The sequence below is a fragment of the Paracoccidioides lutzii genome, assembly GCF_000150705.2.
Source record: "Paracoccidioides lutzii Pb01 unplaced genomic scaffold supercont2.10, whole genome shotgun sequence".
Taxonomy (NCBI): Eukaryota; Fungi; Ascomycota; class Eurotiomycetes; order Onygenales; family Ajellomycetaceae; genus Paracoccidioides; species Paracoccidioides lutzii.
The window spans coordinates 724,203-748,424 of record NW_015440956.1 but is presented as its reverse complement, the minus strand read 5'-3'; the positions used below and the strand labels follow the sequence as shown (position 1 = coordinate 748,424).

At 46.1% G+C, this 24,222-nt stretch overlaps 6 protein-coding genes across 6 annotated transcripts; 2 read left to right on the top strand and 4 right to left on the bottom strand.

The window, feature by feature from the left end:
- Positions 1–1,159: 1,159 nt before the first annotated feature.
- Positions 1,160–2,593, top strand: PAAG_04244 (hypothetical protein; the record flags this gene model as incomplete). The annotated part of the gene is made up of 4 exons (XM_015845221.1): positions 1,160–1,388; positions 1,448–1,522; positions 1,575–2,032; positions 2,108–2,593. The coding sequence occupies 4 exons, from the start codon at positions 1,160–1,162 to the stop codon at positions 2,591–2,593; spliced, it is 1,248 nt and encodes a 415-aa protein (XP_015699447.1).
- Positions 2,594–4,368: 1,775 nt separating this feature from the next.
- On the bottom strand, positions 4,369–8,563 carry PAAG_04243 (Na+/K+-exchanging ATPase alpha chain; the record flags this gene model as incomplete). Its single annotated transcript, XM_015845220.1, has 15 exons — positions 4,369–4,535; positions 4,694–4,955; positions 5,046–5,235; positions 5,304–5,314; positions 5,372–5,430; positions 5,490–5,546; positions 5,599–6,058; positions 6,132–6,191; positions 6,268–6,550; positions 6,604–6,968; positions 7,028–7,268; positions 7,320–7,590; positions 7,658–8,197; positions 8,259–8,329; positions 8,388–8,563. The coding sequence occupies 15 exons, from the start codon at positions 8,561–8,563 to the stop codon at positions 4,369–4,371; spliced, it is 3,213 nt and encodes a 1,070-aa protein (XP_015699446.1).
- A 4,981-nt stretch (positions 8,564–13,544) lies between these two features.
- On the top strand, positions 13,545–15,439 carry PAAG_04241 (ceramide glucosyltransferase; the record flags this gene model as incomplete). Its single annotated transcript, XM_015845219.1, has 2 exons — positions 13,545–13,661; positions 13,763–15,439. 2 exons carry the CDS (start codon positions 13,545–13,547, stop codon positions 15,437–15,439), a joined length of 1,794 nt encoding a protein of 597 aa, XP_015699445.1.
- Positions 15,440–15,973: 534 nt separating this feature from the next.
- On the bottom strand, positions 15,974–16,817 carry PAAG_04240 (hypothetical protein; the record flags this gene model as incomplete). The annotated part of the gene is made up of 2 exons (XM_002793922.2): positions 15,974–16,455; positions 16,562–16,817. The coding sequence occupies 2 exons, from the start codon at positions 16,815–16,817 to the stop codon at positions 15,974–15,976; spliced, it is 738 nt and encodes a 245-aa protein (XP_002793968.1).
- Positions 16,818–18,177: 1,360 nt separating this feature from the next.
- On the bottom strand, positions 18,178–19,071 carry PAAG_04239 (hypothetical protein; the record flags this gene model as incomplete). The annotated part of the gene is made up of 1 exon (XM_002793921.1): positions 18,178–19,071. One exon carries the CDS (start codon positions 19,069–19,071, stop codon positions 18,178–18,180), a length of 894 nt encoding a protein of 297 aa, XP_002793967.1.
- A 405-nt stretch (positions 19,072–19,476) lies between these two features.
- PAAG_04238 (succinate dehydrogenase flavoprotein subunit) lies at positions 19,477–21,962 on the bottom strand (the record flags this gene model as incomplete). The annotated part of the gene is made up of 7 exons (XM_015845218.1): positions 19,477–20,666; positions 20,725–20,857; positions 20,913–21,032; positions 21,095–21,187; positions 21,248–21,385; positions 21,536–21,626; positions 21,694–21,962. The coding sequence occupies 7 exons, from the start codon at positions 21,960–21,962 to the stop codon at positions 19,477–19,479; spliced, it is 2,034 nt and encodes a 677-aa protein (XP_015699444.1).
- Positions 21,963–24,222: the final 2,260 nt, after the last annotated feature.

Genomic DNA, 24,222 nt, shown 5'->3' with positions numbered 1-24,222 from the left:
CGTCTCTCAAGCATGTCAGACCACTTTTTCTGCGGGAATGTCAAGGGCCCTATTAGTTATTGATAACTAGCAAACTCAAACCAAGACGAAGGAATTGATCTCTCAACCTTAAATAAGCTCCAATTGTGTTGTCCATGAAGAGTTCTCAAAGGCCACTTGCAGATCAAGATCTGTGGTATTCTTATTAGCCCGGTTCGGCTGGAAGTTTGAAAAGGGTTGAAAAGGAGTCTCTCGATTATTGTTGGGGCCAATCCCGCATTTACCTTGTAACTAGAGACTACGAGACTGCGAGACTACAAGAGTTGAGTTGTTTCTTAGTCCACTAGCTAGATAACTATACAGTCAAGAAGTGTAACTGTAAGCCATTTTTCTGGATTCCCGCAGGCCGGGCTGCGACATCTAAACTAGCTGAATTAGCCGCTTTCCACAGGGGGGAATTCTCTTTGCTTGATTCCCAGTTTCCGGGTATTATGTTGTTGTCCCCCGATCTCATGGCTGGTCTGCCAGAGCATCCAAAGTTTCTGCCGCGCGTAAAATCCGACCACATCATAAGTCCAGCAGGAAAACAAACCCAGCAGCGGGTCTGGAGAACAGTGCTAAGGCAACTGGCACTGACAAAATGGAGACGCTGGTCTGTGTGGTTGTAGACGCTGGTGAGAATACTGCATGACTCTTCTATTCAACCCAATTGCATATACCTTCTTGTGTCAAGAAAAAGGAAAATGGTATTATCCATGGATTTGCTTGAGATTCCGCTGAAAAATTTCTCTGGCAGGGTGGTATGGCTTGGGCGCTGCAAAACAATACCTCTGTACGCGCCCGGAGGACTCTCTGGCAATCTTCGAGTCCGCATCTTCACTTGTTGGGGGGGGGGGGGGGGGGGAACATGGGGCGATGAGCGCTTATACACCCATTGCTAAAAACCAATAACCTTTTGGGAACCTACGAATATCCAGAATTCCCCATGGATCCTGCAACGTTTGGGGTTTAGTTGGGCGAACACATTCCTGGGAGAGCCGTCAATGCTTATCTCAACGCATGCTCGGCCAAGTTTGGAATAGCCAATCGGTTTCAAGGTCATTGCAGCAGAACATCAGGACACAGGCGGCTGGAATTTGACGATTAATAACTCGAAAGAGGGAGAGTCTAAAGTTTTTGTATGTCGGCTCTCATTCTTGCCACAGGGTTGACGTCTGAAGCCTTCTTGCCGCACTTCGACGGTCAAGAGACCTTTGGTGGCCCGATATTCCATATCAAGGATTTTCCACAGAATAAGGCCACCTTAGGGACTGCGAAATCTGTTACTATTTTGGGTGCTACCAAGTCAGCTTGGGATGCTGCATATGCATACTCCACCGCGGGAGTGAAAGTCAATTGGATTATCCGATGTATGTGATACCCGGTTCTAGAGGCAATATAACAACTTGGTCTGACTTTGGAAAATTAGCAACTGGCCGTGGCCCATGCTGGATGTCGCCCCCATATGTGACATCACTGAAAAAGTGGATTGAGAAGCTCGCAAGTAGGTCCGTCGTACTGTCCTTCCAACAGCTGCGTCTAACGTCTCTACCCAGATATTCGCTTGCTAACATGGTTCAGTCCATGTATATTCAGTGAAGCTGGTGGATACACGGGCATTCGTAGTTTTCTCCATGGTACTGCCGTTGGCAGAGCCATTGCCAATCGCTTTTGGGGCGTACTAGGCGGAGACGTCATAACGCTCATGGCATTCGACAAGCACCCAGAAACCGCAAAACTGAAATCATGGATCGATGCCATGTTCATAGGAGCCAGCTTCAGTATCCTCAATTATGACACCGATTTTCTCGACCTTGTTAAGCAGGGCGACAAAATCACGATCCGGCTTGGTGAAGTTCATCACCTAGTCCGGGCATGGAAACATGTTCCACCCATGAAGTTCCTCCCTGAAGGAATTGACAAAGAACTCGGGCTCCCCCACTTGCCATTGGACAATGCTCCAATGGAGGATCTCTCCAATCAACAAGACCTCATCAAACATGCTGACGAGGAGGTACTCAGCGTTTCCCACGCCTCAAGAACCAATCAAACTGGGACAAGGACTACGTCCCGCTGACCTCTCAAAAAGGGCATCGAGTCTAAGGATAAAGTGATGCCCTGGACTCCGCTGACACCATACATGCTACACCATTTCCTCGTGCCACCTTCTGAGCGCTTCATGCAAGTACGAGACATAGCGTTTGCTGGCATGGTCAGCAACTTCAGCAACACCCTCACTGCGCATCTGCAAGGCCTCTGGATCGGCGCGTACTCCTCCGGCCTCCTAGTAAATGACCCCGCGAAAGCCATCCGGGATGATGCGGCAATGCAGAAACTCCGATATGACACGGTGCTATACAATCGGTTTGGCAAGTGGCGATATCTAACGCACTGGGGTAGTAATATTTTCGATGCCGTACCATACCTCGACCTGCTGCAGCGCGATCTGGGGCTTGAGCCACGCCGTAAGGGAGGTGTAATGGCAGAGATATGGGGTCCATACGGACACGATGGCTATCGGGATATCAATGCGGAGTGGCTGCGAAAGTGTGGAAGCCTCAAGAAGGCCATGTAGACTTCTCCATTCTTGAGAGGGTGTCGTAGCAGTGATTTTTTTTTACAATATCTACTACAGCTACTACAGAACAACAATGTCAGTTGGTTCAAGCGGGCTTTGGTAATTTAGTGCAAGGCACAAGGATCGGATTTGTCGCAATATTCTGCAGAGTCAAAATGCACAGTTCTCAGGTTATTTTAAGGGTTTTCATTTTGTAACCTATAACTAGTTAGTTAGTGCAGCGTGTTAGCTATCAGTCAGCCTCGGGCTGCGGGGTTGACTATCTGCATCCTGGAGTTTGCTGAGCCAACCGGGCCAATCCATCTTGGATGGATCAAATCTCCCTGAAGAAAGTGATAAGCTGATTGGTAGTTACCGAGCCTCTAGGCGTAAGTAAACCTGCCCATCACAGGCACCATAAATCCTAGACAACGGGCCTTTTTGTTCTCCGCATCTGTAATTGAGTAACCATCCTTTGGTGACTGCATGCATATACTTTGAGCATTCATGGACTCGATGAAAGTTTAAGCAGGATAAGCTATGAACAAGAACGAGCGTGTTAAGTTGTTTCTAATTGGTTCATCTATGATGCATACGGAGTAGAGAGAGTGACAAAAGTCATGTTCAGGGTTCTAATGGAACAAAATCTCATGGAGGATGCGCAATTGACGTCCCTCATTGTCTTTGACTGCAGCCAACTCTCCCGCAATCCCAGACAAGATGTCGCTCAAAAAATCACATCACAGAAGCTCCTTGCTTTAGCAAGAGGAGATATCTAGGTATATCATGATCAATCTCCAGTTCGGCCAGTTGACTATTTTAAACTAGGAGTAGCACAGCCAGTCTTTTCACTGTATACACACTACCCAACTTATTGGGGTGAACCTGTGTCATTTGTTCTTATCTCCTTTCATGGTAGTTAAGTACACATAAAACAATTCAACTACTTTTCGGGATGGTCAATCATCATAGAAGAAACGGATTTTTAGAGGACAAGGTGAGCAGCTATTCGCTGAACTGTTGTATGTTGAAAAATGAATGACTACGGAGCCATGTGTAACCCAAATAGCCATGTAGCTTATATTTACTTCATCGGTTAGACGAAATAACACATACGTGGGCTTTCTAACTAACCGCTGAGTGACTTTTCATCGACGGTAACATCCTCGCACGGTATTAAGTCTGGCGTCCGGAATAGTGCTATTGATCTTCCCGCGACCGTCGAGAACAGGCATTCACGCAGGGAATTGGGAACGGAGTTAATCGATGAGCTTATTTAAACATTTTCAGAATCTAATTCCCAGAAGGACCATAAATGTAACTTGTACTATAGGGAGATGTTGTTTGAATCAGCCTGCGAGCATGAAGTGAGAAAACGAATGAAACTAGGGTTAGAAGAGCACAATCGAGCAAATTGGGATGGATTGATTTGGCTCCTTCTCCAGCCCGGAATATTTCATATGTATATACGTCCCGCACTAGAAATGTTAGACAAGAAATAGACTATCGCTCTCTTGCTCTACCAGCATTCATAATGCACTCTGAAACCACCAAATGGTTAAAAGAAGAAAAGGCCCTGAGAAGGAAGGGAAAGAAGTAATTCAACCGGTACAATCAACTGAGCCACCTAAAAAAAAATCGCACCGGGTATTTATATTCAGATAGACCACTCCAATTCTACACCACACAAAGCCCTATCCACACACCCCATCTATCGGCCCACCTGTTTTGGCCAAGAGTGTCACATGCCCGTCTGGTGTGGGCACATCATATCATATCATATGAAAGTTTGATTACCAGGCAATTCTCGCGAGGACCCCCTTTGGCCAGCGTCGGACACAGTACTTCCTAGTTTCGTCCAGCACAAGAAGTATGAGGCCGAACGCGACGGGTAGGAAAAAGTACTCGACCGGCACTGATGTGGTTGCAACGGAATTCTGGAGGCTGGGAATGTAGCAGACTATATATTGTTATGATTACAGCGTGAGTGTGAGTGATGAAATGACATTGGGACAGAATTAAACCAAAAATTCAAAGCATAGAATACGTAGGGAGGGCATGAGAGATCGACGGTAGATAAAACAAGATGAACAAAAGGGGGACAATAAAATAACATACAAATAAACACAATGCACAGAGCGAATACCATGGCTATAAAGATAGCCGGGTTATTCGTCTCTTTATTGAAAATCGGCGGCTGCTGGAAGAGACTTAGTCGTCTGGTGCGAACGGCGAGAAGGTTGAAAAACTGCATCACGACCAAGTTGACGAAGTATATCGAAGATGCCTTATTGGTTATCTCCGTGACATAGTCCGGGTCATATTTGGGGTCCATCGATCCGTATTTCAGAGCCATGGCGCTGAATGGGATGCCGCGTCGCTGTAGACAGAGAATGATGCAACATAGTTTAGCCTGTATTTCCTTTGAAGCCACGCGTGAAAGGAGTGGACTGGGTGACGTATAACACACCTCCATGTACCAAAATGCCATTATGAATGAGAGCGCACACTCGAAAACCCCGATAAATCCATAGGCATATAAGATAAGTTGGGAGTTTACGAGACGATCCCTCTTTGGGACACGCGGTGGTCGAAGGAGGACATCTGATTCCGGCTTTTCGTATGCTAAGGTGATGGCACCTGCAGCATCTGTGAAGAGGCTATAGTGTCATTTTTTATGTTAGCAGAGTAGGATACACCCCAGATATTGATAGTGTGATAATCCTACCAGATGATAATCTGTAATTATCAAATATTAGCAGAGTGCATCATATCTGGGTCTTTGAAAAATCATACCATTAAGAATGAAGACAGAACCTGCGGAACACCCAGAGCGACATTTGCCATAACTGGCCCTGATGTAAGGTCAGCTAAACAGCCCAAATGCGTCTTGATTTTTTAAGGGAAGAGTTACAAAATTCGCTAAAACTGCCAGCTGGCAGAAGATATATGATGGTCTTTTTCAAGTTGTCTACACTAATTAGCCGCTGCCTTCAACCTGGGTGAAAAAAATGAGAACTCACCAAAGACCACGCGTCCATATCTTACGGCTTCCACGATAGCAGAAAAGGAATCGAGGAGCACCATGTCCGCTGCCTCGATAGCGATATCAGAGCCACTACCAAGCGCGACACCTACATCAGCGGCCTTCAAGGCTGGCGCATCATTGACACCATCACCAGTCATGGAAACGATATTCTCGTCCGCTTGGAATTCCTTAACAATTCGAAGCTTCTGTTCCGGTGTGGTGCGGGAGAAAACGACCTCTTGGTATTTGCAGAGTTGTTTCCATTGATTTTGGTTGAGGGTCGTTAGCTCAGGGCCACTTATAACAATAGACTGAAATGTTTCTTTTCCCTTCTCTGGTGAAGATACGAAGTCACGGGCCAGATCGTCGACTCCGTGGATAAGAGCTGGTGGTGTTTTAATAATTCCACAATCGATGGCGATTGCTTGTGCGGTAAGCTTGAAGTCTCCCGTCACCTATAATATATGCGGGTTAGCCAATCGTGAGAAAAAGTATGCAAGAGAAGTAGAGAGGGGTAAGAAATTTTACCATCATTATTCGAATTCCAGCATTTCGGAGAGTTTTGATAACGCTAGGGATCTCCTCCCTCTAGTTATTGACGAGGTTATTGACGAGGTGAGCATATACCGAAACAGATATGATTTTTGGAATAGAAAGTACTTACAACAGGGTCTTTTAGACCAACAAGTCCCAGGAAAATCAAGTTCTCCTTAGCCTCATCTAGAACAGCTTTCTCCACATTTGAAGACGACAGAACGTTGCCCGCGTTTGATCCAAGTGGTTTTTGGGCAACAAGAATGACGCGCTGTCCACTACGAGACCATTTATCCTTGACCCCTTCAATCCCTGCTAGATCCACACTTGAGAGGGCTCGAATGGTACCATCTTTTTGAAGAATACTTCCGCATCTGGAGATCAAAACATCGGGGGCCCCTTTAATATAAAGCCTGGTGGAAAAGTTAGCGACCCATTAGAGAACAGAAGATTAGGTAGCACGGACATGTCTTCAACTCCAGCCTTCAATGAGTGCATTATTCGGATCATGAACTTATTCCGACTGTTGAAAGCGATCTCAAAAAGATTCTTTGTGTCGTTCCGAAGCTGGTTGACGGGTCCCAAAGTTTCTGAGAAACGGAGGATAGCTTGATCTGTCGGATCACCATGCATTTTCATTTGGCCAGGCGGGTAACCCAAAGTAGAAGCATCAAACTCCGCTGCGTTGCACAAGCCGCCAACTATGCGGAGCTGATCTAGGGATTTTTCAAGGAAAAGGTTAGTGTTTCCTCCTCCAATAATAGCTCTTCGTGCAGCCTCCTCGGTGTATTCTTCCCCGCCAGCGAAACAATCAGTTACAAACATCTCGTTCTAGAAAGAAGCGATATATTAGACGTGGTCGAAAACAGCATAGAGTTCGATAGCTTCACCTTAGTCAAAGTTCCAGTCTTATCCGAGCAAATAACAGAAACCGAGCCAAGGGTCTCGACAGTTGCAAGAGACTTGCAGAGGATTTTATTTTTCTTCATAATATTTGCACCAATAGTGAGACTCATTGCGACAGCAACAGGGAGTCCTTCTGGCACAAAGGCGATTCCGACTGAGACGCAACTGACGATGAGAAGTGGAACGTTGATCCAGTTGGGATGATCCCTACGTAACCAAGCTGCCCTATGCAAATGTTAAATCAAACTCTTCAGGAATAAGAGGGGTGAAACATACCATAGCACCACAACTACGATAACAACAGTAGCAATGAAGCCGACTATAATCAAAACAAAACGGAGAATCTCCTTTTGTAAAGGAGTGAATTCGTGTCGTGGTTTATTTGTTAGTCCAGCAATCCGTCCAAACACTGTATTGTCTCCAGTAGCGACACAAACACCGGTAGCAGTCCCAAAGACACAATGGGTGCCTTGGAGCCCAATGTTACGTGTTTCGAGATAATTGTTGTCTGTGGAATCGACAGTCCCTTGAGAAGGTTCGGACTCGCCTACAATGACACTGATTAGAACTTGACAAGCCAGTTAATTCATGGAGACCATCGGGAGGGGCTTTACCGGAAAGAATTGAACGATCAAACTTAGCATCAGACGACACCTGAATAAAACGAACATCTGCGGGGAGCTTGTTTCCTTGTCTGATTTTGACGATATCACCGGGCACAAGTTCAGTCGTTGTTGTACATTCCTGCTTGTTATCTCGAACGACCATGCACTCATCCGGAAGCATAGTGGTAATCGAAGCCATAACTCTCGAGGAGGACCAATCCTGCCAAGCATTGAATGCTGCCTGTATGGAGAAGACAGCGGCGAGGACGATGGCAAGGGCGAGATTTGCAATGGCGGGGGGATCCCCAAGCGGTTTCCATGCGATAAAGACCAAAATACAGCCCAAGAAAAGTAATATGCCAAAACCGCCAAAAACATAGCCCACGATCTTTCGAAACAGGCCAGATGGCGGGGGAGAAGGTTTGTTTTTGCCATATTCTGCTGTACGTCGAGCAACCTGTTCAACAGAAAGCCCCTGGGAAGGTGATGTTGAAAGCCGTTGGAACAACTCGTCAACTGAAACTAGATGCCAATCTAGCTGCTCCAGATCTGTTTTCCATTAATCAGTGGTTTACATCAGAGTATTTCACGGTTCTGATATATCGCATACCACGTATCTGTTTCGCATCTTTCCTAGCCAAAGGCGCCCCATTATTTAAGTCCTCGGTTATATTATAGGAACTGGATTGTTTTTCTGTTAGAAGAACGAATTTGAGGTGGGAGATAGGTGCAAGCTAACAGAGTCCGGAAAGTAATCGGAAGGACTGCCTCTGGTGCTGCAACCCTGCTATGAGTGCTATGAATTGACATCGAGGAATTTGAGACAGTGCGATGGAGCAAACGTCTCGGATGGTCGGAGCGAGACTGGGCCTCGTCCGCAATCCGAACATGGTGGACTTCCTTGTGGTCACTCATTGTTTGCAGAGAGGAGAGCTTCCAAAATTCCCAGGTGTCAAAGAACGAGAGAGCAAAAAGAAAGATGTGAGAACAGGGGCATTATGCAGCTCCCTTTTATATTGGATGGCGACCAGTGTTGAGACATTACATCACCTTTCACTATCCAATAGTTAACAAAGGAAATAGTCAACAAATTTCCCAGATAACTATACAACTTGGGAAAGCTAAGAAAGGTTTACCAAAAGCAAAAATACGAAAGCTAAAAGTCTAAAATTTCCACGAGCACGATGGATAGGAGAGGATGCAACATCCACTCCACTCAAGGGTAAACATGCAGAGGCAAGTTAGGGTTGAGGGGTTCTCTCACGCGAGGGAGAAGTAGAAGAGATAAATGCCGCATAGTACACAGTATGATATCGTACTGAAGACTCCTTAATGGACTAGAGAATCGATACAATGAGACAAAAGAGGAAAGCAAAAGAAGCGAAATTTCCGGACAACGTAATAACAGCTACAGCTGTTACTAGATAAAACAAAACCTTGGAAATGTTCCTGGATCCCAGTCAGCAATCTAGCGTTGGCTATATGACGACAGCTTGAGAATTAAACATAGTTACCAAGCTGAAATATTCCGGTTCAACTGGAATCCCCGTCTTTTCGAAAGAAAGCAAGTCTCAAGAACCAATAAGCCTTCGAGGCTCTGTAGAGCACTGATACTTCCAGTACCAAAGCCAAGGTTTTAGAGAGGAACTAGCCGGGACTTCGCGGTAGTGCGTTATGTTAATATGAACGTCTCATACGTATATAGATATATAAAAGAAAAGGATGTTGAATTCCACATTAGAGGACATAAACCCTCTGTTGACGATTAAAAACTCCCTTGTGGCATTTCATTTCATATGTCATAAGAGCATGATGAGCTCTTTTCTGCTGTCGCATTTCCCGCCGCACCTTATAGTGTGTTACAATGGGTAACACGTATGGCTCAAGAGGGGAAACGGGCGAAAATAGTCATTATCCCCCCACGTCACTCCACGCTGTTTGTAATAATATGTTGGCCGCTTGAAGGACCAAAGCTGATGCGGAATGAGCTGGTCCAGAAAGCACAGGTAGCTCTCGGAAAGTAATGAGATTGGATTAAGAAGTCATGGTGGGCTCGTGTGTTAAAGCTTTGGTTGGACGGGCATTTAGTCACTGCCAATACCGTTTATGCAGCTGACCCCTGCAAGTTCAAGCTTGTCACGATTGCGCGGTTGGGCCAGCTTGAAGACTAATAATAATACCAGGTTTGTTTCTTCCGAAATAGACCATAGGGAAGAATTAAAGATCCGTTGGATATGAGTACTCATAGGCACGCGATCCCAGTATTGTTCCGCGTCTTCTCCTGTCCAGTGCAAATGCCCCCCCCACCTGTCCAGAGCGCTTTGTGAAAAGAAGATAATGCACTGGCCAATCCACGAAAAGCGCTCCTATGCTTTGGCGGGTGCTGAGATCGCTAGGAGAAAAGGGGGTTGTTCTTTGACGTTGATCGTGGAACTCCGGAGTCGGTGGACAAGAAGATGGTGATGGTCTGGGGTTTATCCCCGGCTCCGCGTTTAATGGACAAGGTGGCTGGAGCTAATGCCACACACCTCAAGCCCCATAGTGCCCCAAGCGTTAAGCTTTATTTCCACCATATTTCCACCATCCCCGTTCTTCTGTCACGGTCCCCATCCAACTGCGGGAGGACGAAGGACTCCGTATCTTTGATTCTCATATGTATTTTCTCTAGCAATCCGTCATGTTAACCTGGGCTGTCCTCAATCCTATTGCGGGATTGACTCCGAACTCCATCCAAGTTACGGACAACATCCACATGTTGCTGCTTGGACTGTGTCGCTCGAATTGAGTTCTCGCAACCCCATGGCCATTCAGCCACCGGGATAGACTGTGCTCTAGCGCCGTCGTTGTCGGCTGCTCTGCTGCACAGCCACTGCAAGCGTATGTATGCCATGGGAAACCCTTTCTCACTATGAGCGATTTTTCTAACAGCTTGATATTGAGCCGGAAACCCTGAAAATCCAACCACCAACCGACAAGCACCACAGCAGGCCGTTCGGCGAAGCCAGCTCTAGGCTGGATACCCTCAGTTATTATTACTCAAAATACCGCTTACCGGGCCCATTTTCTTGCTCCTATAATGAATGCTTGCTTTTAGTTTTGTTTTAGGAGATGGCGAGGGCAACCCAGCAGTTCGTCATTGATCCCCTCGCTTGCAGGGGGTATTTTTGATACGTTACCGATTCCTCCAGATTGACTTATAAAACATCCGTTAGACTTTGTATCCGAGGCGTTGATTATCACTTTTGGGCCCGATTTCGTATGATTCTTTCCGATCCTGTCAATAGCTACTGGAAAAGTTTTCATCAGTTTAATGCCAAAAATCCTAAAGCATCGTACGCACAGAAATTCCTTTGGAGGAATTTATGAGAAAAAGGGGTTCTACAAGACAAAAAAATAAAAATAAATATAAATATAAATATAAGAACAAAAATAAAAAATTGGTGTGGATGTGTATTTCCATGTCCATTGGAAGGAGACCCGACGTATACCTAGGACACATTACACCAAGGGCCGCCGTTTCTCACTCTCCTGTCCACTTCATCGCTCTATGAGGGGAAATATGGGTTTTCTAATTTTCCCGCCCATCTGGTGATTTGAGAGGTCGTTCCGATTGAAGGAGCTTTCTTTCCTCGTGAATACTGTCTACGGATGAGGGAAATGAAGGATGGAGATGGAGACTCTACATCTCCTATTTTCGCCCAAGTTCATTCTATAAAATACACTGTTCCGATGTGACCTTCAGCCAGACAACTGCCTACAGCAGCTAAACAGCTCAGTTACAGCACTAAGCCATACACAAAACGTCATCCCAGCAGAGTTTACCAAAGGGCGGAAAAACAGGCCCACATAGACGAAACGTTTTTCAAACTAAGGGCCTCCCCAATCGCGACGGTGATACTACCAATTGTCCAGATCAACCACCGTGAGCTCCTTGTCTTTTGCCGATTCTCCTTTATGTCACTGAATGTCTTCATTAAACCATACATATCTCGCCGATTTGTGTCTGACTTCAGTTCCCGAAAACGGCATCAAAATTTTGAAACTTCTTTCTCACTATTTAGGTCGCTTATGTCTATTTTGCTTTGCTTTCATCTCCACAACAACCTTGGTCAGGAAACGCTCCGTTGCGTACCCGGCCCATACTCGGTTCTTCCCTCCAGAGTAAACGCCAGGCCTCATGCTGGGCGGAACCCATCCTTCGATATCAAGCAAACAGAAGAAATTTCAAAAGATTGGATACAGGGAGCCCTATATTGTGTCTTCCGACTTCACCCCCAAAGGAACCCTAAGCCGAATCATTTCCCACATGTGAATCGGGTGACCTAGTCCCAGTTCTATGCGTTCACCCGAAGTGATCAGCTAGGATGGCACATATTTATTCGCGATGCCTCCTCATCGAGCTATTATTAATTGCAGTCACTTGTGTAAACATGTGCATCACATCAACAGCGATCGTCCTGATATAGATAGGGCTGCAAGCCAGAGTTGAACGATGAAAAGGCAATGCAAAATAAACTATTGTCTGTTTAGCTAACTGTATGGATATTAGAGCATACGTTGGAAACTCTTAAGGTAGATAACTACTTCCATGGACAGGCAGCCTCAATTGTCGGGTGCTGGTCAAACAATGCACACATCAGAAGCCCGGTCTCCTTGCCATTATCACAGGAGCAAAAAGAAAGAAGAAGAAGAAAGAAGAAGAAAGGCTTCTAGCTGTTAAGCAATTGCAGCCTAGCTAATTGTATTGAACGGCTGCTGCAGACTCTCTGGACACCTTGATGACTCGCCCATCATGAAATGATGTTCCACGAATAATCTTCGACTCCTAATACGTTTGGCACCATCGAAGAGTTCTTCTGTTGTCTGACCGTTAAGTTACTGCACCACGAGCACCCATTTGGACCTTGTAAAACGTATAGAACACCGTCCATTGTTTTTTGTTTTACGTTTTCGCCTTGCTGGATTGTATGTACGTACAATACAAACGGTGGAATGTCCCACAAGATCACCGACGATGGATATGATGCTCAGCTGCGCAAGGCTCTTCAGTTGTGGATTTTGATAGCGTTGTATAGAATGACTATGTCCCCAATTAATATCCATAGATTCTCTATGGGCCCCATCTGTCCCTCTACAACCCCGTCATCATTAGCTACCTCCTGTATTCTGGCCCATCAGGGGCGGGCGGAGTACGATGTCGATCGTACATAAGATGTCTGCTGAGGTTATTATTTCAGCTAGTTGAATATCCTCTCAAAGACTCCGTAAGTATATAGATAACTAGTTAAATAAACTAAGAATAAATATTTAACTGTCACTGCAAACTAACTGGTTACAACTGTTCGTCACTCACTTACTGCACCACCACCGTAAAGCAAAAGCTTGACGTTCGCTGGATAGCTAGTTACAGCAAAACCAACCAATCTCTTTGTAATTATTTAAAACACCATTTCCACTGGATAGTGGCGTTTTTCGGTCCGGTTGATCCGCGAATCGAAATTCGCCGTTGAAGAGTCCGTAAATCTTCGGGCTAAGTTATATCGTCTTCGCCCATCGTTAACCCCCACAATTTGAACATCTAACCACCCAAGAGCCGTGGACAACGACGGTCATTCAATCAACATTCTTTTGTCCTTCTTTTCTTCTCTTCCTTGAAGAGGGGGATCCTGTCGGGAGCATATCTGTCCTTTTTAGCCTGCTCCCCTCCGTCCGCTCTTTTCATTTTCTTCAATTTCTCCTCTTCCCTAAGTATGAGCTTGTCGTTGTCCATGCCCAGGGATTCGTACTGCTTTGTCCATCTTACGCTGCCATTCCCTGCGTGAATCGAATTCAAAGAAACAAAAAAGAGCAGAAACGGCTGTCTTCGTTGCGGATTCATATCGTCAGTCGCCTCCTCATGCAGGCAGATCAAGCTCCACCAAGCTTCTCCCCTATCAATTCAGCCATTGTTGGCAACAATGGCCTTTCGTTCCGGACGGGACAATACCAGATTTGGCTGATTACAGCTAGTTGGGTTGCTATCATTTGGTATCTAATAGTGACGGTAGTGGTTTTGGTGGGATGGCTGCGATTGTAAGGCTTAATTGTTCCATTATTCTATTTTGTTATATGAAGTCGATTCGAGGCGCAATTAATCCCAAAGCTAATAATAAGAATTCCCACCCACTCCCTAGACAGAAGCACTTATCTTCTGTTCCTAAAAAATCATTTTCTGCTTCCCTCCGTCCCTTTCAGGTGCGCCATGTCACCATGATTCGCCCGGTCAAAGGCCTCGAGCCCTACCTCTACGAATGTCTGGCCTCTAGCTTCCGTCAGGACTATCCTAAGGATAAGCTTACAATATATTTTTGCATCGCAACAATAGGCGATCCAGCATATCCGATCTTGGAAAGGTTACTGGAAGACTTTCCAGACGCAGATGCCCGGATATTCATTGAGGAGGAAGATGGGGACATTGGCCAACTCGGTCCCAACCCGAAACTCAGGAATATGAGTCGTGCATATCACAATGCTAAAAGCGATATCGTGTGGATTGTGGATTGTAATGTGTGGGTAGGAAAGGGTGTCTGCGGTAGGATGGTGGATGGACTGTGTGGGATAGTCGCGGACGATGGCACCGTCTATAAACAGTACAGATTGGTCCATCAGATGCCCATCGCGGTCGACGTAGGACGTGAAGAGCAGAAAATGCATAATTCGGAAGAGCCACATATTTTGCCTCATCAGGACTACAACGATATTAATCTCTCGAGGGCAACTACGGAGGCAAGGAACTACGAACAGGTATCTTCCATCTCAGCCATGGGTGGAGGCCGGCTGGAGGAGCTTTTCCTATCTTCCTCTCACGCAAAATTCTACTCCGCAATCAACACCATAGTCATCGCCCCTTGCGTAGTTGGTAAATCTACCATGTTTCGCCGGTCACACCTGAACTACCTCACGTCCCCTTCCGTCTCAAAACCCCGCGGCCCTCAACAGCGACGACCGGGAATCGACTATTTCTCCGACAACATCTGTGAAGACTATCTTATAAGTGACTATCTTTTCAAGGGGAAATTCAAGGACAAAGCAGGCGAGATATGGGGTAGACAACGTTTGGTCTACGGTGACCTCGCCATCCAACCCGTGACCAATATGAGTGTCAAAGCCTATATCCACCGCCGTATCCGCTGGCTCCGTGTTCGAAAATTTACCGTTCTACTGGCAACCCTCGTCGAGCCGGGAACCGAATCATTCCTCTGCTCCATCTATCTCGCGTTCGCTCTAACAACACTCCTGCCCCGTCTATTCCCGCAATATTCAGGCTCTCTAAGTTCGTGGGGCACATTCGCCGTAATCTGGCTCATCAGCATCACCTACTGGGCTACCATTGACTGGCTCTTGTATATAAAGCTGCATTCCGCTGCCACCGTCGAAGTAGACGAGCACACGCCGCCCTTTGCGCTTCCACCGTCCAGATTTCCGCGGCGTAGTATTTTTGGCGCCAAGCGCCAGTTCCATGAGTGGTTCCTTGCTTGGTTGGGCAGAGAGACATTGGCTTTACCTATATGGCTCTGCGCTTTCTATGGTGGATCAACTGTTGTTTGGAAGGATCACAAATTCTCTGTTGGAATGGATCTGATTGCGAAGGAGATTAAGGGGGAAGAGCCTCAAAGCACCGTCTCAAAGGGTAGCGGTGTTCCTGGAGGCAGCAATGGCACCACGGAACTACATACCAAGAGCCGGAGGAGCGGCTACGTTGCTACTGGGGTAGTTCAGAGGACGAGGATGTGCGGCAACGGATTATCCTAAAACCCACGGTTTTAGGCAGATAAGAAATTAAATTTAGAGATATATATATACATACTTAACCTCCCCCTATATTTTATTTTTGTTTAGTTTTATGACCCTAAACAATACCCAGATAGGTAGCTGGATATCACTTTTATCAGTTTACCCTGTTGCACTTAAATTTAGAAGGCAGACAACTTAGGTTTCTTTTAATTCATGTGTTTGCAGATAGTGGTACGCTCCTTATTGATAGCTCCTATTTTCTAAAATATATCATATATCATAAATAACCAACCATTTCTGTTCCAAATTAAACGCATCATTACTTCTGAAGTGGCTAGTGGGTATTCGTCATTTTGTTCAAAACTACATACAGCAGGTAGCTTATGTTTAAACCACCCGCTTCAAACAGAAAAAGAATATCATACCAACTTCTAAATACTTTTTACCCCCTCAATATTTTCTTCAAAAGCAGTTCAGATGAATTCCTCGAATATAAAAATTAAACAGACACATCCCCAAGGTCAATTCCCGTCGTAAATTCCCGCTCCCACTTCAACTGTCTCCAACTTCATTGATAGCCACCCCTCTTTCCAATCCTTTCCCCTCCTCACAACCCAACAACCACTCGACCACCTGCATGCCCTGCGAAACTGGTCTTCCTTCATCCGCCTCGCCGTTACCTTCAATAGCAGTGACACAGTTCACAATTGACTCTCCGTCTCCTCGCTTTTCTCCTCCTCCCTCGTCCACATCCTCATCATCAGCAGGTAACGCAGCCAACTCCGACCTCTCAGCAAGAAAGACGGCATCATGGCCTGCATTGTTCTTGGCCGCGATGTCTGCGCCAGCGTTGACTAGGGCTTTTACACATTCCAGGTGCGAATTTAGGGCTGCCCAGTGCAGCGGGGTATTACCGGAGTTATTGCGGTGATTTATTATCGAGTTTGTCGGCCTCTGGGAACTTTGGGATGTTTCGGTTGGCGTTTGGGTTGGTTGTGGCGTGGGAAGGAGACTGAGGAGGTAGTTGAGGGTTTCTGGTTTTGGGGATATGTGAGTTGATTACATCTCATTACATAGGGATTACTTGTAAAGAATCGTAAGATCGGGGGGATTTGGTTTTTTCCAAATTCCTTTGCATACCAATATTCCCATTAGCAGCTGGCCAATGTAACAAACACGCTCCCGTTCCTCCTTCGCTCTCGTCTTCCAAGTCAATGGCGCATTGTAAAATGTCAGACGCCGTGCACCCATATTTCTGGCTAAGATTTGTGATATCTGTCCGCAATGAATCTACGTCGCCCAGACGCGCGGAGTAGATGAGGTCATCAATTTCTTCGAACGTCAACGGCGTGGATGTCGTGCCACCCGCCTGTATTTGGGTGCTTGTGTCTGCCATGGCTATAGATGAGCTTTGATTTCCACTTGCCACTGTGATATTTAGGTATTTCTGCGCGGAAATTCCTTTCTTCTGGTCGGATATTGTTCTCGTTTGTTCAGCTAGTGGCTTTTATCACTGGACTTGAGTTTATTCCTGTGGTCATACATTGCAATTAGTATCAGAATGGGTTCAGAAAAGGAGGGGCAATCGTGCAAAGAAAACCCCCATTGGGTGGCCGAGGATGGTAGGGAAATAGCCAGAAAGAATATCTAATGTTCGGATCTCATTTTTCATCCAAGAGGAAAAGAAGTTATCCATCTTCTCATCATTTGAGAAACCCTTGAATAGGAAAAGAGATGTAGGGCAAATCTTGGCCGGGAATGGCTCATATAATTTCCAATGAACAACAGGGTAAAATCTCTTAAGCAGGAAGTTCCGCTGTACGGAAAATGTTATATCCATAAAGAATCCATTCCGAAATTACCAGGGGAATGAAGCATGAAGCAATGCAATCGTATCATTTAAAAAAAACTGACATTAGCGCATACCCAGGCATGAACAAATGCATATTATTCAACAGAAGATGCAGACAACTTTAATTCGATATAGCATCAGACTAAAATATAACAACAGAAGAGCGAGACAACAAGAAATTAAGAAAGGACTTACCAGAAAGATATACTTCACACACAATAACTCTCTAATGGGCTTGAATCTGGACGGCATTTGTCTCTTGATGAAACCGTGCTGGCGACAAAAAATATCGAAAGCAGCACGTGAACCCGAACTGGGACGGGAGGTTGATTAAGCGTTTGAAGCCGCTTGGGTTCCCGCAAAGTCAAATTGAAGCTCTTGACTATCAGCATCTATGTATCACTGTACTCAACACAAACCTAGAGTGAAAATAAATGGAATATGTTTCTTGGGCCCTTTAGAGTGAGCGATAGATAGAGTTTGTGGAATATATCTATTAAGGAGAAAGAAAATATGCGCTATAATTACCAGCATATTATGGTAGGAGAGCTTGGAGCAAACATCCTCCCCCTGGGCAAATTAAACAATGGTATAAAATAGCTTATCAGCGCAATATAAAATAGACGTATGTCTGAGGGAATCAGTGAAAAAAAACCAAGACCAAAGAGTATAGCATCTGTCTGACGTAAATGAGATATTCCCAAAAATTTCAACCGTCCTTAGCCAAAAGGAAAGCACAGTACATGCAAAACACCGTAACACCATAGAATATGCACAAAATTATTACTGCATCAAATCTGAACCTGCATCTTATCTCGACCCACCGTAAAACACTGGTCGAGAGGCCACGAGCAAAACAACAGTTGCACATCCAAAAACGAAACGAAACCAAACGAAATCAAAATCAATCCCTCAGCCACGCTCTCCGTTTCTCTTCCTTCCTCTCTCTTCTTTTCTCTTTAAAGGCTTTCAGCTCCTTTTTCGTTAGCTTCTTCCCGCTCCGCTCGGCCTTGAGGCTCTTGCCGTCATGGTTATTGGCCGCCGCATCCACATCGAAGTACGCCTGCATTTGTCTCCTAGTTTTGTTCTCATCGTTGAAGTTCTCCGGTGTCAAGGCACCCGCCTGCCATTTACCCGTAAACCGGTTGAACGTGCCCGTTGCTGTGTATATATAGTTTGGGTCGGAAGAAGAGAAAGCTGAAGTTGACGCGTCTAGTTCTGGCTGCTGGGTCACCTGTGCATATGGTGCGGTGGGATCATAGTCACCGTGGATGGCGGGATCGTAGCCGCCAGCAACTCGCGGTTTGTTAGGTTGCTGCCGCTCTGATGACTCTGAAGCGTCTGTTTGTTGCGATTGTTGCTGTGCGTCGGGTACCCGAGGATTCTCCCACTGCGAGAGACCAGTGAAGCGGTTATAAAAATAATAAGCTTGTGCAATGTCATCCCAAACTGGATCCCATCCGTCATCTTCAACTTGGCCAGGAGGAGCTTCTTTAGGGAGGGGCGGTGGGAGCTCTTCTTCTGGTAAGGGTGGAGCTGAGCTATCACGCCCTTCTCCCTCCTCCTCCTCCTCCTCCTCCTCCTCCTCCTCCTCCTCAACTTGCTCGCCTCCCTCAAGCACTTCTCCTGATTCCTTATCGTTATCCTCATCCTTGTTACCTAGAATATCTTGCTGTTCCGCATCTTTACTCTCCCTTGTCGACTCGTGTTTGGGAGTCTCTAGAGCTCTTGTCTCTGACTGTGGCGCGTCTTTTTGGCCAGCAAGACGCTGGGCGTCAACAGCGACTTTCGAAGCCATTCTGTATTAGCAGAGCCCTACCCCAAATATAAACAAAGGAAATGGTTCATAAAGATCAAGCAAGTGCGTCACCACGGCATTGCCTCAGAGGAATACAGCGTCAGTTTGTCACGAATCTCCAATATGCATTGGTAGCTTCCAAGTGGTGCTCTGCGTATCCTCTTGGTTGTCTTTAAAAGAAGCTTCTTTGGAAAGTTGCGCCATGGTGTCATGTGATTGGTCGATTCGGGTTTAGTGTTGGAACATTGAAATTCCTCCATCCGTTAAATGGAAAACTAGACATTTGATGTTGGACTAATAATATATACAATAACAACTATCTATAAACAAAATCTATATATACACGACCTGTGGCTTATCATTATTTATAACAGTCGATAAACGGACATTGCTCAAAACGCTGGATTAATATGTCCTTTTCTTTGGTGCCACGCTTGGACAATCTGTCTCATCCAACGTCGCAAAAATAACATCCCGATAACCCACCTTAACCGGCTCCGTCTCCTCCGTCTGCCACGAAAGGCTGTGTTTTAAGAACTGCACATCATCTCGATCAGGGAAGTCTTCACGAGCATGGCTACCTCTGCTCTCTTTCCTGTCCAAAGCGCTTTTAGCCGTCTGAGCAGCGCACGTAAGAAGATTCCTCATCTCCAAGGTCTCAATCAAATCCGAATTCCAGATTAGTGATTTGTCCTTTACGCAAACATCATGTCTGAATGAGTGCTCAACCTGCTGTACTTTAGAGACACCAGACGTGAGCGAGTCTTCTGCTCGAAACACTGCGACGTCAGACTGCATGGCTTTTTGCATGTCCAAACGCAGCTCGGCAGTTAATTTTCTTCCGTCTGATGTGCGGAGTCGTTCCATGTCTTCGAATGATGGCATACCGATATCCCTTGGTACGGAGCTGTGCAGCATTCCCTTTTCGTTGTTTTCTGCAATATGAGCGGCACTTGCACGACCAAACACGGCAATGTCGAGCAGGGAGTTGGCTCCTAGTCTATTTGCGCCATGTACGCTTACGCATGCAGCCTCTCCAGCTGCATAAAGTCCGGGGACTGGCGTCTCTTTTCCGGTTGCAAGATCAACGTTTAGGACTTGGCCCTTGTAGTTGGTGGGGATACCGCCCATACAATAATGGACGGTGGGAAGTACGGGAATCGGTTGTCGGGTAATGTCAATGCCCGCGAAGATGGAGGCCGTTTCTGCAATTCCAGGAAGCCGTTCTAGGATCAATTCCTTGGGAAGATGGGATAGTTGCAAGTAAATATGATCCTTATCAGGACCTACACCCCTTCCCTCTCTGATCTCCATGTTCATGGATCGGGCCACCACGTCTCGGCTAGCAAGGTCCTTGGCGGTTGGCGCGTATCGTTCCATGAATCTCTCTCCTTCGGAGTTAAGTAGGTAGCCTCCTTCTCCACGTGCACCTTCGGTAATCAGCACACCTGCGCTGTATATTCCGCTAGGGTGAAACTGAACAAATTCCATGTCTTGGAGAGGAAGGCCAGCTCTAGATGCCATGGCGCACCCGTCACCCGTGCTGGTATGTGCGGACGTGCAGGAGAAATAGGCGCGGCCGTATCCACCAGTCGCTGTCAATTCATTAGCCGATACAAAAGAACAACAGGAATAAAGATTAGGAGTATTTACCTATGATTGTGTTCCTGCTGAACAGACGGTGAAGCGTACCAGTTTCCATGTCTAGTGCAGTTACACCGACGCACCGGCCATCGACCATCATCAGGTCTAAGGCGAAGAACTCAATGAAAAATTTGCAATCATGCTGTGAAGCAGTTAGTTTGAAAGACCGTTCATATGCCAATTAAGCTCAATCTGACCTTTAAAGATTGACCATACAAGGCATGCAGCATCGCATGTCCGGTACGATCAGCCGCACACGCAGTTCGATAGGCTTGGCCGCCAGAACCGTATTTCAGGGATTGCCCTCCAATAGGACGCTGCAATCTCTCTAATCGGTTAGCTCTGTTCAAGCAACGGAGCCTTTTTGAATACATCTGACCTGATAAATCTTGCCCTCTGCAGTCCGGGAAAATGGCATACCATATCCTTCCAACTCTAAAACGGTTTTCGGGGCTTCCTTGCACATGTAATGCTAGTTGCCGTAAGCTTAAAAAATGTAGCATGCAAGGGGTAGGCTGATAGAAACACCTACAATTGCATCCTGATCCCCTAGCCAGTCTGAGCCTTTAACCGTATCATACATATGCCATCTCCAGTCGTCCTCTGTCATATTGCCAAGGGCAGCATTGATACCACCTTGAGCAGCTACAGTATGTGATCTCGTTGGAAACTACTTCCTTTTTCACATCCATGGTTGCGCAAGTCTGAGTTAACGTTTCTCAAATCTCGACATCCATTGTATATATGAAGTTGAATTGAATGCGAGCCAAAGCTTCATTGAGTCTTTGAATAAGAATAGAAAGACTGGAACACAACCTACCAATTTTGATATACAGGCGGTTTCCAACCCACATTCCGCCAGGCCAACGGCCGCCATAAGACCTGCTCCTCCTGCACCAACAACAAGGGCGCTGGAACAAATTTATTAGCATTGTGTTAAATCTTGGATGATTCCGTAAGTGTCAGCGAAATCCGTACTCATATCGGTGATCAATTATCTGGATATGATTAAGCCCAACAGCCTTTGCCTGCCCAACACCTTGTAGCGCATATAGTCCCGACGTGGAGGTAAAACTCCTCTTCCATAACCGCTGGTTGTCAAGGCCTGCCGACGGCTTCCTTGTGTAGTCATTATGTTTCGGGAAATAGGAGGTAGAGGATAGGTGCATGTCGACTTTGCCGGCCAAGGGGAAGTGCCGGGTTGGCGCGAGGATCCTCCTCATGGACATGGACGCTTGAGAAAACATCGTTATGTAGCGTGTAAAATCAAACCGTTAATTGTGAATATTTGTGTGTATCTTCATCTGATCTATAAAGCTCTTTCGCAGCAGTTTCAATTGGAATCGAACCCCACAAATTTGGTGCAATATTTCATGCAGAATCGGCGTGGATTTCTCTTATCTTTAAACAGAAAATCAACACACTGGTTTGATGAAGATTGTGCTTCCACCTTGCAGTTCCCGCTCCTCAGCACTCTCGTCTCTGCTTCGGATTGAAATAAAGACCTGTACCACTTATCACTGAGGTTTGAGTGTGTTCAACGAGATGTTAAATCCCCCCAGATAACAACAAAAAAAAAGAAAATCGCACTAGGAAGAAAAATGTGAGAAATCAGAAAATGAAATTGTTGATTGGCCAAGATAACCGAAGGTTGAGGCCAAATAATTCGCTTATTTAGACTGTAAGTACTCCCTAGAATGTCGAGGAGATTCATTTCGAAAACGGGCATATTGTTGTCCCAGCTGGAGAAGCTGTGTAACGCCCAGCGCGGGGTTTGCCTTCGCTATTTCTCGAGTTGCCCGCCATGTCCTCGGTAATTTCGGTAGTTAGTTACATGGATTCCGAACCGTCTCGGGATTGCACCGCTTTCTCGATCTTTGAAGGGCAGGGACGAAGTCTAAGGGAGTGATTGTTTATTTCCTTTTGTATTGGGATGGAGGGGAACACCGCTGTCAGGCTTAGCGTCTAATACACTGGCTTGGTGCGCTGCAGACCCCGGATGGTATGTGTGTGTATTCGAGAGCGACGCTGGCTTTGCAGTGTCGTACTTTGAGCGGTGGCGCCGGTTGTGGTTGACCCCATATGGAGATCTCGGGCCAAATCCACGGCTATTCGGATGAACGCACTCAGTGGTCTGCCGCCCGCGTGTTGGTAGTGAAGTGTCAACGTCGACACTCCAGGTGCCGACATCAACTGCTGATGATATAAAGGTATGATAATAAAGTAACTATCAAAAATAGATTGCTGAGGATATTTAGTTAAATATCATTTTCCTCCTTTTCATATGGTTGTCATTTTGAGGTCTTCATTAATGCCTTGATGAGGTCAAGTGCCCTCGAATTTCACAATGGTTGTATGATCATGGCTCTGGCCATTTTTGCAGCTGCTGACACTGACTTGGATCACTCAAAATATCGGCAATCAATAGCCGGGATGAGAATAGCCATAGTCCATAAAACGTTAATTATATCGACAAGCTGGGATCCTTTTTGTTCGCAAACGCATTAATAAAAGGAGCGCAGGGTTATTGCCTTGGGAGGCGAAAATGTATGAACATGATGGGTTGGACATCCTGAGAGAAAAGCAGGTAGGGAAGGCTAAGGGATGGACATATAAAACAATGTCTGAGAAACAACCCGTCCGCCCTCCTGGATTCCTGCAGTTGGATCCCACTGATAAATGAATCCTCGATCACGGCTCCACACATGCCCCGGATTTTCCCCCAGAGCACAGCATTCTTAGACAAACGAAGGAAATTGAGGATCTGGGAAGAAAGAACTCATATTCATTACAATCAGAGGCGTTCTAATTTGACTCTTGTGACACCCTAACAAAGCACTCCGGGCCCCGGGGTGGTTGGACAGTTTTCAGACATTTCTACAGCCTAGCGTTTGATTCCCACGGAAAAGTTCGACGGGTTCAAAATTTTACATGTGTCGGTTGGCCAGTGAACGTCCGTCCGTTCCATCCGTCTGCTGCGGTGAGATACGGATATTGCGTACATTCTTGCATAACGATTGGCCTCAGACAATCACGCGAGAGGTTCTTCTCTCAATAATTCGTCATCGCAGCACCACCCAGCAGCTGTTTGGTCTAGGCTTGTGTGGCTGCCGCCACGCCTCTGCAAAGGCCCATTTTTCAGGTATCAGCAAAGCGGGGGCGGGGGCTTGAAAGAAAATCTGCGGTCACGGAACGGGGAGCTCCTTGATCGATAATTATTGGGAAATTCGCCACGCTGCCAATCTCCAACATTCCAGTGGTCATTATTACTGAAGAATGTCGCATATCACAAAAGGACTGAGTAGTGTCCGCCAAGTTCTGTATATCCACTGTTCAGGGAAAAGGCTTGTCGATCAATTAAGTCAGGACCCACGAACTTAAAACCTTGTTTCTTCACCTATTGAAATTCTCCCATGCTTTGTGGTCTGTTCTCAGTAGGTTGGCAGAGTTACTACTGTACCGCTCGCTGGGTTCCAAGTTATCAACTCACTCGCTTCAATAGCCTTC